The 12,056-nt window shown below is 38.5% G+C and overlaps 2 protein-coding genes across 2 annotated transcripts; one reads left to right on the top strand and one right to left on the bottom strand.

Moving 5' to 3' along the window:
* Positions 1-709: 709 nt before the first annotated feature.
* Positions 710-4,096, top strand: LOC106339725 (cytochrome P450 85A1). Its single transcript, XM_013778585.1, has 9 exons — positions 710-976; positions 1,048-1,372; positions 1,885-2,034; positions 2,111-2,356; positions 2,447-2,533; positions 2,613-2,691; positions 2,991-3,097; positions 3,753-3,877; positions 3,986-4,096. The coding sequence occupies exons 1-9, from the start codon at positions 786-788 to the stop codon at positions 4,071-4,073; spliced, it is 1,398 nt and encodes a 465-aa protein (XP_013634039.1). The 5' UTR covers positions 710-785; the 3' UTR covers positions 4,074-4,096.
* Positions 4,097-5,594: 1,498 nt separating this feature from the next.
* Positions 5,595-11,628, bottom strand: LOC106340779 (germin-like protein subfamily 1 member 11). The gene is made up of 3 exons (XM_013779623.1): positions 11,452-11,628; positions 10,985-11,351; positions 5,595-5,787 (listed from the first exon to the last, which is right to left on the bottom strand). Exons 1-3 carry the CDS (start codon positions 11,579-11,581, stop codon positions 5,595-5,597), a joined length of 690 nt encoding a protein of 229 aa, XP_013635077.1. The 5' UTR covers positions 11,582-11,628.
* Between the last annotated feature and the right edge of the window lie 428 nt (positions 11,629-12,056).

Here is a 12,056-nt window from a genome sequence, read left to right as displayed (position 1 = left end):
AACTGTAAAAGACTTTTTTTTAACAATAAAAGAAATTTATTTTGAATTACTTTATAATGGATAATAATAGGATTTTTGTGGGCTGGATATGGATTATTCATTTGTTGGTCTTTCGCATGAGCAGTGTGGTCCATATGCTTGGTGTAGTTGGTTTTCCTAGAACACACTTTCAAAAAAGTGTATTAGACTAGCTTCGGCTTGATCCGGTAAACCTAGTTCGATTTGAACAATCATATCTAAGAGTGTAAGTTTTTACAAAAGAAACACCCATATTTGCTGTATAATTTCTTTTTCTTTTTACATTATTTCCAAATATATATATATATTGCAAAATACAATCTTAGCAAATATGTTATCGTAAAGGCATGTTACATAATACAGTTTTAGTATTTTACATACTAGAAGCATCATAAGTTAATATAATGAATTTCGTTTTTAATGCTTCAAATTTAATCCTTATGATACAAATTGTTAATTATTAATTCTGATTTTCAAAAACTGACTCAGAATATTTGGAAAGATTATTGACCAATAATAGGAACTTGGAACTTTTTTTAAAAAATGATCACAACTTAAAAAAAGTACAATGTTTACACTGTTAATAATATTTCATCCAAAACATTATTATGAAGGGTATTAAAAATAGGATGCACTTGACGTAACTTTCTATATAAACACTTACAAATACACCCTTCTAGTCTCAACCACATTCAAATCACCTTCTCTCCCTCACTCTCTCTCTAAAAGCAGAGCAAAAAAAAAAGGAACAAAGAGAACAGAGTGAGATGGGAATAGTGATGGTGATGATTGGTTTTCTCTTTGTCCTCGTTTTGCTCTGTTCTGCGCTGCTCCGATGGAACGAAATGCGATACAGCAAGACTAATCTCCCTCCTGGAACCATGGGGTGGCCAATCTTTGGCGAAACAACCGAGTTCCTCAAACAAGGCCCTGACTTCATGAGAAACCAAAGACTCAGGTAAAAAAAATACTCAAAATAAACAAATCAAGATTTTGTTTTCCTCTTAAATACTAACTTGGAATCAACAGATATGGGAGTTTCTTCAAATCGCATCTTCTTGGTTGTCCAACTTTAGTGTCGATGGACACAGAGATCAACAGATACATATTAAAGAACGAATCGAAAGGTTTGGTTCCTGGTTATCCACAATCGATGCTTGACATTCTCGGGACTTGCAACATGGCTGCGGTTCATGGTTCGAGCCACCGCCTTATGAGAGGCTCGCTTCTTTCACTCATAAGCTCAACCATGATGAGAGATCAAATCTTGCCCAAAGTCGATTACTTCATGAGAAGTTATCTTGGTCAGTGGAGTGAGCTTGGGAATGTTGATATCCAGGATAAGACCAAACATGTATGTTCTCTCACTCTCGTCTCTCTGTTTCTTAAGTCTATATACCTTTACAATATGAGGATCTAAAGTTCTCAATAGGTCAAATTCATTATGCAGTTTATATTCTTTGAAAAAATAATCAAGCAGTTTTAGGTGAATCGATTATATCAAAATTATTATGATAGTTCTAGGCATTGGAATTAAATGCTCGTTCCAAAAAGTAATTTTCTCTGTTTTGAAGTAAATAATGTTTTTGAACAATTGTCATGCTGTGGTGTGGGAATGACCAAAATATTTCTATTTAACCAAATAATGATTACAAACTTGTTAATTTGTATAAGGTAAATTAGTAAGATATAGTTCCTACGAAGAAAAGATAAATAAACACATATATACTATTTTGTTTCTATGCTCAGGATAATATATTAAATCAACTTACATGCTGTGGGTGTGGGAAGCTTAGTTCTATGGATGTCAGGATGGGCAGATTATTAAATAACTGATAATACATGTAAATATGTCTTTTCGCGTAGATGGCGTTTTTATCTTCTTTGTCACAAATCGCTGGAAATTTAAGAAAGCCACTCGTTGAAGAATTCAAAAATGAGTTCTTCAAGCTTGTTGTTGGAACTCTCTCCGTCCCAGTCGATCTACCCGGCACAAATTATCGTTGTGGAATCCAAGTAAAATCTTTGATCTTTAAGTTCCAAAGAAATTTGAATTAAAAAATGAACTGAATCTTTATTGGTTCCTTTTTAGGCAAGAAAGAACATTGATAGGTTACTTAGCGAGTTGATGCAAGAGCGTAAAGATTCTGGAGAAACATTTACAGACATGTTAGGTTACTTGATGAAGAAGGAAGACAACAGATACCCATTAACCGATGAAGAGATAAGAGACCAAGTCGTAACGATCTTGTATTCAGGTTACGAAACTGTCTCTACTACCTCAATGATGGCTCTTAAGTACCTCTATGATCATCCAAAAGCTCTTGAAGAACTCAGAGTATGTCCCCTAAAAAGACAAAACCGGTCTAATGATCCTCCAGTTTAATATGGTTAACTTATTTGATATTCGGCTGTTATGGAATTGCAGAAAGAGCATTTGACCATAAGGGAAAGAAAACGACAAGACGACCCACTCGATTTAGAGAATGTGAAGTCAATGAAGTTCACTCGAGCTGTGAGTAATTAACATTTGTGTATCTTACAATTAAAAATCATTAGCCATTAGTAATAAATATTAAAATTTTAAATTACAGGTGATTTTAGAGACATCAAGACTGGCAACAATCGTTAATGGGGTCCTGAGGAAAACTACCCGCGACATGGAAATCAACGGTACGTGTATACATTTCTTATTTCAGTTTTCTTGTTATTTTTAATAATAACTTTGTAAATTTAAATTCATAAACAAAAAAAAGAGAGATAATGTGAGCATGTGGTGGACCTTAGAGTAGATCAATGATTTAGAGTGTATTATGAACACCAACCAAATCCAGCGATGAAAGCATTCTCCTTTGTGAGAGCCCTCCATATGGTTTCTTTTATTTTCCAATAAATTTGGCAGAATATAAATCTTTTTCGTGTGTGTTTTTAAATGATTTTAATATTGTGATCATGATCTTTAACAATTGTAGGTTATTTAATTCCGAAAGGATGGAGAATTTACGTATACACGAGAGAAATTAATTACGACACAAATCTTTACAAGGACCCATTGATCTTTAATCCGTGGAGATGGATGGTAAGCATCTGTTTCACAATAAATGTAGTTTTATACTATTGTTTTGTATATATTAATATATTTAAAGGTAAATTATACTTTCTATGTTTCATACTCCTTCCGTTTCGATTTAATTTTCGTTGTAGGAAAAAAATTTTGTTTTAAAATAAATGTCGTTTTAGAGTTTCAATGCAAAATTTATTAATAAGATTTTTCACTTTATTTTTCTATCGGTTGAAATATGGTTAGGTGTATAGGTAATTGTGTTTTTATTTTAGAAATATACAAAATCATATGTTTTCTTAATCCGTGTGCATAAACCTAGAACGACAACTAAAATGAAACGGAAAGAGTATTTTCTATGTTTCATATTAAGTGTCACTTTAGATTTTTTTCCTTGTTGCAAAAAGAGTGTCATTTTAGAATTTCAACGCAACTTTCAGCTTAAAATTAATTATAAATGCATTGATTTTATAAATAATTTCAAAGTGACATTCTTTACGAAACGAAGGAAATATATAATTATAAATATATTAGTAGTCCATTTGTTGAAACTACTGTCTTATTAAATTATAAACATAAAATTTAATTTTTACTCGATGTGAATTTATAAAACTATTTAAAAATATGAAACGAATGATTTTGAAAACGTGCTTTGCTGAATTTGTGAATGAAGGAGAAGAGCTTGGAGTCACAAAACTCATGCTTTGTGTTTGGAGGTGGGACAAGGCTTTGCCCTGGAAAGGAACTAGGGATTGTTGAGATATCGAGCTTCCTCCATTATTTTGTTACAAGATACAGGTCGGTTCTTGTTCAAAGATTTTATTTTAAATTTTGGAGTTATTGTGATTTGATTTCGGAAGTTTGTATTGTTGTTAATACTGTGTGCTGAATTGACTATAATGGCAGATGGGAGGAGATGGGAGGGGATAAACTAATGGTGTTTCCAAGAGTTTTTGCACCAAAGGGCTTTCATCTTAGGATTTCACCTTACTAACGTTTTAAATATTAATAATCATAGAGAATAATATAAATGCACATATAGAATATAGAAGAAGCATATGAAGAGACAAGATAAAAAGATAATTATGATTCTATTTTTTTGTTCTATATAACCCATGTTTAGTACTCATTTAAGTTTTTTCTGGTCATATGTACATTTTCCATGTTTTGTACTCATTTATGGCGTCAGCGTCTAAGTTGTGCATCATGCCATTACTGTTCAGTATAATGTCTTCCCATCCATACGACATCGAAAACGCTGACGCCTTCACTCTGACCCAGTCTTCAACTTTAAGCTCCTCCACAAGTTCCATTTAGCAGGATCATCTTTCAAGCCTCGAGATGCTCCAGAAAACCAGACTCGTGTGATATCAAACAAAGTCTCTCATTGAAAATTAGAAAAATGAGTGTCTAATATATAAAAAGATATCCAACTCTAATTAGTACGAAACCTTTTGGGAAGGAAACTAAAAGTAAATCCATGTGGGCTTGTCTATGGCCCAAAGTTGACAATATCGTAATAATCAAACAATATAGAGTTGGACATAGATTCAATAAATCCCAACATTGGTATCAGAGCCAAGTTGACGAAGATCTGTAAGAAGACCAAAATACTCATCAAGTAGGATAGATCCTTCAAGTAACAAAAAGGGAGGTTCGGCAGAGATTAGTCAGAAGATCCTAGAATGTCATCATGGAACGGAACGTGTGAATTTGTGGGAAGAACATTCTCAAAGGAACGAGATGTTGCGGGAGACGCATTCTCAAAGAAAAAAACACACGAGATGAGTGTGGTCCTTGGTTTGAGGGAGAAAATGTAAAATATCAAACAAAGTCTCACATTGGAAATTAGACAAAATAAAATCTACTATATAAAGAAATGTCCAACTCTAATTAGTACGAAACCTTTTGGGAAGGAAACCAAAAGTAAATTCCATGGGGCTTGCCTAAAGCCCAAAATGGACAATATCGTACTAATCAAACAATATAGAATTGTACATGGATTTAATAAATCCCAAACAACTCGTAAGATCCCATCCTCATCTACATATAAAACAGTACCTAACACTATCACGTGATTGGCTCTCTAACATCTTTCCTGAGTCTTACATGCTGACCCAAGTCCAATGGAATCAACTTAACAACTTCACTTGCCAGCACACGAGCTTCACCAGAACAAAATGTGACAACCATGTTCCCCTTTTCAAGAATGGTTTGCACAAACCCAACACTCTTAGGCTTAGCACCTGCCGTCCATGTAAGGGTGTTGTTATGCCTCTCTTGAACTTCACCCAGCTGTTTTCACTATGTCCAACACTCTTAGGCTTTAGTAAACAAATAAGAGATATAGAAATTTAAGGGGTGTCAGGTGACACCCCATTAGTCTACATGGGTCCGCCAACAATTTAACATCATGTCACGTTATACTGATGAGCGGATAATACATGATCCTTATTCAAACAAAGGATGGAAGAAAATTTAAATGTTTACTCCCACAATATTTTTCATTTCATGATCAGAATTTGGCCTGTAGATCCATGATCACCTTTGGATCCAACTGAAATGCTCTTGCAAGAACATTTGGGTCAATCGCAGGGTTAGACCCAAACACAGAGTTGGCAATAGTGACAACACCTGGGTTTTGGCTGCTCAGAGCAGCCAATGCAAACGCAGGAAAACGTCCCACATTGAATTGGAAATGAATTATGCTATGCCTTGGAGGGTTTATACAAGGAGAGTGAAAGGCACGCAGAAGGGAGGAGCGTCGGAAGGAGGAGAGGAAGTTGATAAAGATTGAAAGACTCCGATTCATGAGGAGGCTTTGCAGTTAGTAGTTAACGAAGTATAAATAAGGAAAGAGGGAGAGAGAGTTAGGTATTCGATTGTAAGCTCTGAACCAATTGATACATTGTATTGAGAGAGGATTCTGAGAGAGAGAATCTGTGAGATACATTTGTATTGCGTGTGTTGTGAGCTAATAATACGTTAGTTCATAACAAATTGGTGCGGTGACAACGATCGGATCGACGCGATGTTGACCGGAAGCGGTACGACGGCGCAATCACTCGGCGAACTCAGTGCGGCCGTTGCAGAGACGGTGAATCGTTTGAATTCGTTAACAGATTCCATGGAATCCATGGAGAAGTGGAGATCGGAGGCAGAGAAGCACGCGAAAGAGACGACGAAGACGATGGCGTCAATGAACAATATGATCGCCTCCGTGGTAGAGATGCTTAACAAGAGACTACCGTCCGAAGAGGATATGCCGACTCCGTATCGAAATCCTTCAAAACAGCCGATTCAGGTAAACAAACGGATCTCGGAACCTAGCGGTAGCGATACAACGTTAGGTTATCAGAGAACAAGAGAGATAATGCCTGATCGCGATAGTCTGGTACGGAAGCTGGATATGCCTCTATTTGATGGTAAACATCCTTATGGTTGGATTGCGAGAATGGAGAATTTTTTCAGAGTTGGCCAATATCCAGAACATCAAAAGCTGGAATTGATTGCTCTGAGTTTGGAAGGGGATGTTTTGAGCTGGTACAACGGTGAGGATAGAAGGTTACCATTTCAGAGTTGGACGGAGTTAAAAAAGAGGATTGTTTCAAGGTTTGGTAATCAGCAGATGAGCACACCGAAGCAATGTTTGGCTGTGATTACTCAAACTGGATCAGCTGCTGATTATGTTAAACGTTTTGAAGAAATCTCGTCTTTAGTAGTGGGAGTGGATGATGAAATGTTGGAAGTTGTATTCTTTGGAGGATTGAAACAGGAGATGAAGGAGATTGTAAGAAGGAAGGAGCCTCGTGACTTACCACATATGATTGCAACAGTGTTGCAAATGGAAGATGGATTGTTGTGCAGGAGAATGATGAATGTGAGGCAGACCTCAGCTCGGGGAAACCAGTATCACAACTTTTCTTCAAAACTTTCGTCTCACAATAATACAGCTCTGACGTGGAAAACAAAACCTTTGCTGATTGAGGCTGCTCCTGAAGGGGATAAACCACAAAACAAGACTCAGAGTCAGACAACGAAGCCAGCAGAACGTGGGAGATTACACTTATCTCCTGCGGAATATGCGAGAAGAAAGAGAGACGGTCAGTGCTACAAATGTGATGAGAAGCACTTTTATGGTCATGTTTGTGCTAATAAGCAATTACAGGCACTAACAGTGATCGATGGATGTGAAGTGGAGTTAGTGGAAGATGAGTTCTTTGACACAGTTGAGGAAAATCAACAAGGTGTGGTTACGGAGTGTATGTCTTTGTCGTTCAATGCTTTTGTGGGATTACCTTCGACTACTACTACCAAGATGTGGGGTACCATTGGGAAGCTGAGGGTAGTGGTGATGCTTGACAGTGGAGCAACTCATAACTTTGTAAACCCAAGAGTGGTCACACAAGCTAACCTGCAGTTACAAACGACAACGACCTTGGATGTGCAGTTGGGCACGGGCGTTACAGTGAGTGGTGTAGGTATATGCCGGGATGTTGATTTCAAGGTTGCGAATTTGGGGTTTCACGCTGACTTTTTGATACTGGAATTGGGTAATGTTGACGTTATATTGGGAGTGCAGTGGTTACGAACGCTTGGAAAGTGTCAGGTGGATTGGGAGACACATGAGCTTTCTTTTGTATATAAAGGCAAGAAGGAGACATTATATGGGGATCCTACGATTCATAACTGCAAGTTCTCTTTCATGTAATTACAAATGGAGAGAGTGATTCATAGCAAGGACGAAGGTGGTAATGAAGAAGAGATACCAGCGGTCTTGCAGGAAGTCTTAACTCAGTTCGAAGAAGTGTTTGCGGTACCGACGACTCTACCGCCAATAAGGAATAGGGAGCATGCCATCAACTTGAAACATGGTACAAACCCTATTAGCGTGCGACCGTACCATTATCCACACATGCAGAAAGAAGAAATGGAGAAGTTGGTGACTCAAATGTTGGAAGCTGGGATTATACGTCCAAGTCACAGTCCATATTCAAGTCCAGTTCTTTTAGTCAAAAAGAAAGACGGGTCTTCTAGATTCTGTGTGGATTATCGTGCGCTAAACAGAGCAACAATAGCGGATAAGTTTCCTATACCGTACATTGAGCAGCTATTAGATGAATTGCATAGAGCCACAGTCTTTACAAAATTGGATTTGCGCTCTGGTTACCATCAGATACGTATGGTTGAAAAGGATGTGGAGAAGACAGCTTTCCGCACGCATGATGGGCACTATGAGTTTCTTGTCATGCCTTTTGGCTTGACAAATGCGCCGGCAACATTCCAGGCTCTGATGAACGAGATTTTCAGACCTCTTCTGCCCAAGTTTGTATTAGTGTTCTTCGATGACATCTTGATATACAGTCGGGACTTGCAGCAACACGCGGAACATGTGAAGGAAGTTTTGAGCATTTTGAAAGATCATTGCTTGTTTGCGAACAGAAAGAAGTGTTCTTTTGGACAGTCACAAGTGGAGTATTTGGGGCATGTGATTTCTGCAAAAGGTGTAGCTACTGATAAGAGTAAGACAGAAGCGATGGAAAAGTGGCCAATTCCTAATTCAGTGAAAGATTTGAGGGGTTTTCTTGGCTTGACGGGATATTACAGGAAGTTTGTAAGGGGTTATGGTGGGATTGCTAAGCCTTTGACTATTTTACTTCAGAAAGATAATTTTGAGTGGTCTGTGATAGCTCAAGAGGCTTTTGAACATCTGAAAAGAGCTATGACAGAGGCGCCAGTTCTGCAGTTACCCAATTTCAAGGAACCTTTTGTTATTGAGACTGATGCTTCAGGATATGGGTTGGGAGCAGTATTAATGCAAAATGGGAGGCCAATTGCGTTCTTTAGCTATGGTTTGAAGGAGAAAGAGCAGTTGAAGCCTATCTATGAGCGGGAATTAATGGCGATTGTGATGGCTGTTCAAAGGTGGAAACATTATCTCTTGGGGAACAGGTTCGTTGTAAGGACTGACCAAAAGAGCTTAAAGTTTTTATTGGAACAGCGGGAGGTTAACTTGGAATATCAAAAATGGATGCATAAGCTATTGGGTTATGAGTTTGACATAGTGTATAAGCCTGGTGTAGAAAACAAGGCCGTGGATGGCCTTCCTAGAATCCAACATGTTCAGCAGGATTCTACCTTGTGTACTCTGTTGGCATTAACAGTGACAAAACCGTTGATGATTCATGATTTGTTGAAGGAAATTGATAAGTGTGGGCGTATAAAGGAGTTGATTGAGAAGATAAAAAACAGGGTGGAAGTGAAGAAGGGTTATGCGGTGGTACAGAATCATTTGCTCTACAAGGGTCGACTGGTTATTCCGACAGATTCAAAATTCATTCCAGTGATCTTTAAAGAATGTCATGATGGGTTAGTTGGGGGTCATGGAGGGGTTCTAAAGACTCTTAAGAGGATTCAGTTACAGTTTTATTGGAGTGGAATGCGCGGAGATGTACAGAAGTATGTGGCAAAATGTTTGGCGTGTCAGACAAGTAAGTACTCCACACTTTCTCCTGCTGGACTTTTGCAACCCTTGCCAATTCCAGCTAAGATTTGGGAAGACATTTCGCTCGATTTTGTGGAGGGCTTACCGTTGTCGCATGGGAAGAATGTTATCTTGGTGGTGGTTGATGGATTGTCGAAGTATGGTCATTTCTTGGCCTTGAGACATCCGTTCAATGCGATAGATGTGGCGGGTTTATTCATTGACGGAATCGTGAAGCTTCACGGGTTTCCTAAATCAATTGTGTCGGACCGAGATAAGATATTCCAGAGTCAATTTTGGAAGGAGTTATTCAAATTAGCGGGCACTACATTACGTTTCAGTACGGCTTATATCACCCACAGAGCGATGGTCAGACTGAGGTATTGAACAGGGGCTTGGAAACATATTTGCGTTGTTTCACATCTGCTCACCCTAAACGCTGGTACAGATTTTTGAGTTGGGCAGAGCTTTCGTATAATACTTCTTACCACACGGCAACAAAGGTGACTCCTTTTGAGTTGGTGTATGGTCGAGAACCACCTGCTCTGTTGCAGTATGAGATGGGATCAACGACAAATGGGTCTTTGGAGGAGTCGTTAAAAGAGCGTGATGCATTGTTGAGTCAGATTAAGGATCATCTTGTACGTGCGCAGGATGTTATGAAGAACAACGCGGATAAGAGTAGGAGAGATCTGCAGTTTGAGGTGGGTCAGTTGGTTTTCTTAAAGTTGCGTCCGTACAGACAGTCGACAGTGGCGAGACGGTTCTGTCAAAAATTGGCCGCGAAGTACTATGGACCATTCAAGGTGTTAGATCGTGTGGGGAAGGTTGCTTATAAGCTGCAGTTGCCTGAGTCATCTCGTATTCATCCCGTGTTTCACGTCTCCCAACTGAAACCGGTGATCGGTAACAATCATGAAGTTACTGACTTACCTACGAGATTGTCATATGATGATGAGTTTGTGATTGAACCGGATGACATTATTGATACTCGTTATGATGAAGAGGGTCGTTGGGAGGTCTTGATTACTTGGAAGGGTTTGCCGGCTCATGAGAATACATGGATGCTGGTACGCGAGTTGAAGCATCAGTTTCCACATTACCAGTTTGAGGGCAAACTGAATTCTGGAGGGGGGGGGGTATTGCTATGCCTTGGAGGGTTTATACAAGGAGAGTGAAAGGCACGCAGAAGGGAGGAGCGTCGGAAGGAGGAGAGGAAGTTGATAAAGATTGAAAGACTCCAATTCATGAGGAGGCTTTGCAGTTAGTAGTTAACGAAGTATAAATAAGGAAAGAGGGAGAGAGAGTTAGGTATTCGATTGTAAGCTCTGAACCAATTGATACATTGTATTGAGAGAGGATTCTGAGAGAGAGAATCTGTGAGATACATTTGTATTGCGTGTGTTGTGAGCTAATAATACGTTAGTTCATAACAAATTAGTCCTTCTGGAAACACAAATACATCACCCTCGTTGAGTGTTTTTGTGAACAGACGGTTTCCATCTCCGTTCGATGTGACAAATCCTACAAGAAGTTTTCCATGTCCAACATAGAGGATCTCGGTAGCACGTGGGTGGGTGTGAGGTGGGTTTTGTCCATTTACTCCATAATCTATGCGGACAAGCGAGATTCCAAGGGTGTTTAACCCTGGAAGGTTGTTAACATTAACGGCTGTGACATTCGACCCGACTACATTAGCTACGGGTCTTGCATTTTGAAGCCCTGCCATAAAGAAGTCATCCACGGTGACGAGCTTTGGGTCTTTGCAGAACTTTCCATTCACAAACACTGATGAGAAAAATAACCAAATATTAAAGAGTATAAGAAATGAGAAATCAGTAAAAACAATACGGCAAAAAAGATTATGAAGTCATCATCATGTACATACCACCATCTGATGGGGTGTTGACGCCGACGCAGAAGTCTTGAAGGGGGCTTGGGTCAGAAGCAATGGCTAATGGAAGAGTTAAAGCTAGGAGAGATAGGACTGCAAGAAATGAGAGATTCTTCATGGCCATATATTTTAACTTAAAACAATTATATTGTTTCTTCAATTAGATTTTGATGGAGAGGTAATAAACTTATAAGATATAGCTCGCAATATATAGATGATCTTAGGTGCTGAATCCATATATGCGTATACTTGTAAACCTAAAATGCGACAATGTCTTAATTACTAGATGTTTGAAATAGCTTTTTAAAATTATTGTTCTCATGTCTCAACATACATATGTATATTGCAAATGGTGCACTCGAAGTTTGAATGGGTTTGTTTATGTTTACTGATTCTACTTACTCAACTTGTCACAAACTTATACGTGCTTGTTTGGATAATATACAATGACACGTGGTGTTGAGTTGACTCGAACAAATGTCAATGTGGACTTGGTGATTTGGTTTGATTGCTCCATAATTAAGTAACAAGACACGACTGTAATCAACTCAGATACCGAAGTCAATATCGGTGTCGAAACTTGGAAGACAACATTTATA

This window comes from Brassica oleracea, chromosome C4, assembly GCF_000695525.1.
Source record: "Brassica oleracea var. oleracea cultivar TO1000 chromosome C4, BOL, whole genome shotgun sequence".
NCBI lineage: Eukaryota > Viridiplantae > Streptophyta > Magnoliopsida > Brassicales > Brassicaceae > Brassica > Brassica oleracea.
This window is presented reverse-complemented; position numbering and strand designations above follow the sequence as displayed.

Bases quoted from the DNA above. Each gene is read 5' to 3' on its own strand.
- LOC106340779 (XM_013779623.1), bottom strand. From the start codon at position 11,581: ATGGCCATGAAGAATCTCTCATTTCTTGCAGTCCTATCTCTCCTAGCT. The intron at 11,352-11,451 runs GTATGTACATGA...TTTTCTCATCAG, and splicing joins CAACACCCCATCAGATGGTG to TGTTTGTGAATGGAAAGTTC. The intron at 5,788-10,984 runs GTATTATTAGCT...TCCAAGGCATAG, and splicing joins CTAATTTGTTATGAACTAAC to CATAATTCATTTCCAATTCA.
- LOC106339725 (XM_013778585.1), top strand. From the start codon at position 786: ATGGGAATAGTGATGGTGATGATTGGTTTTCTCTTTGTCCTCGTTTTG. The intron at 977-1,047 runs GTAAAAAAAATA...TGGAATCAACAG, and splicing joins ATGAGAAACCAAAGACTCAG to ATATGGGAGTTTCTTCAAAT. The intron at 1,373-1,884 runs GTATGTTCTCTC...CTTTTCGCGTAG, and splicing joins TCCAGGATAAGACCAAACAT to ATGGCGTTTTTATCTTCTTT.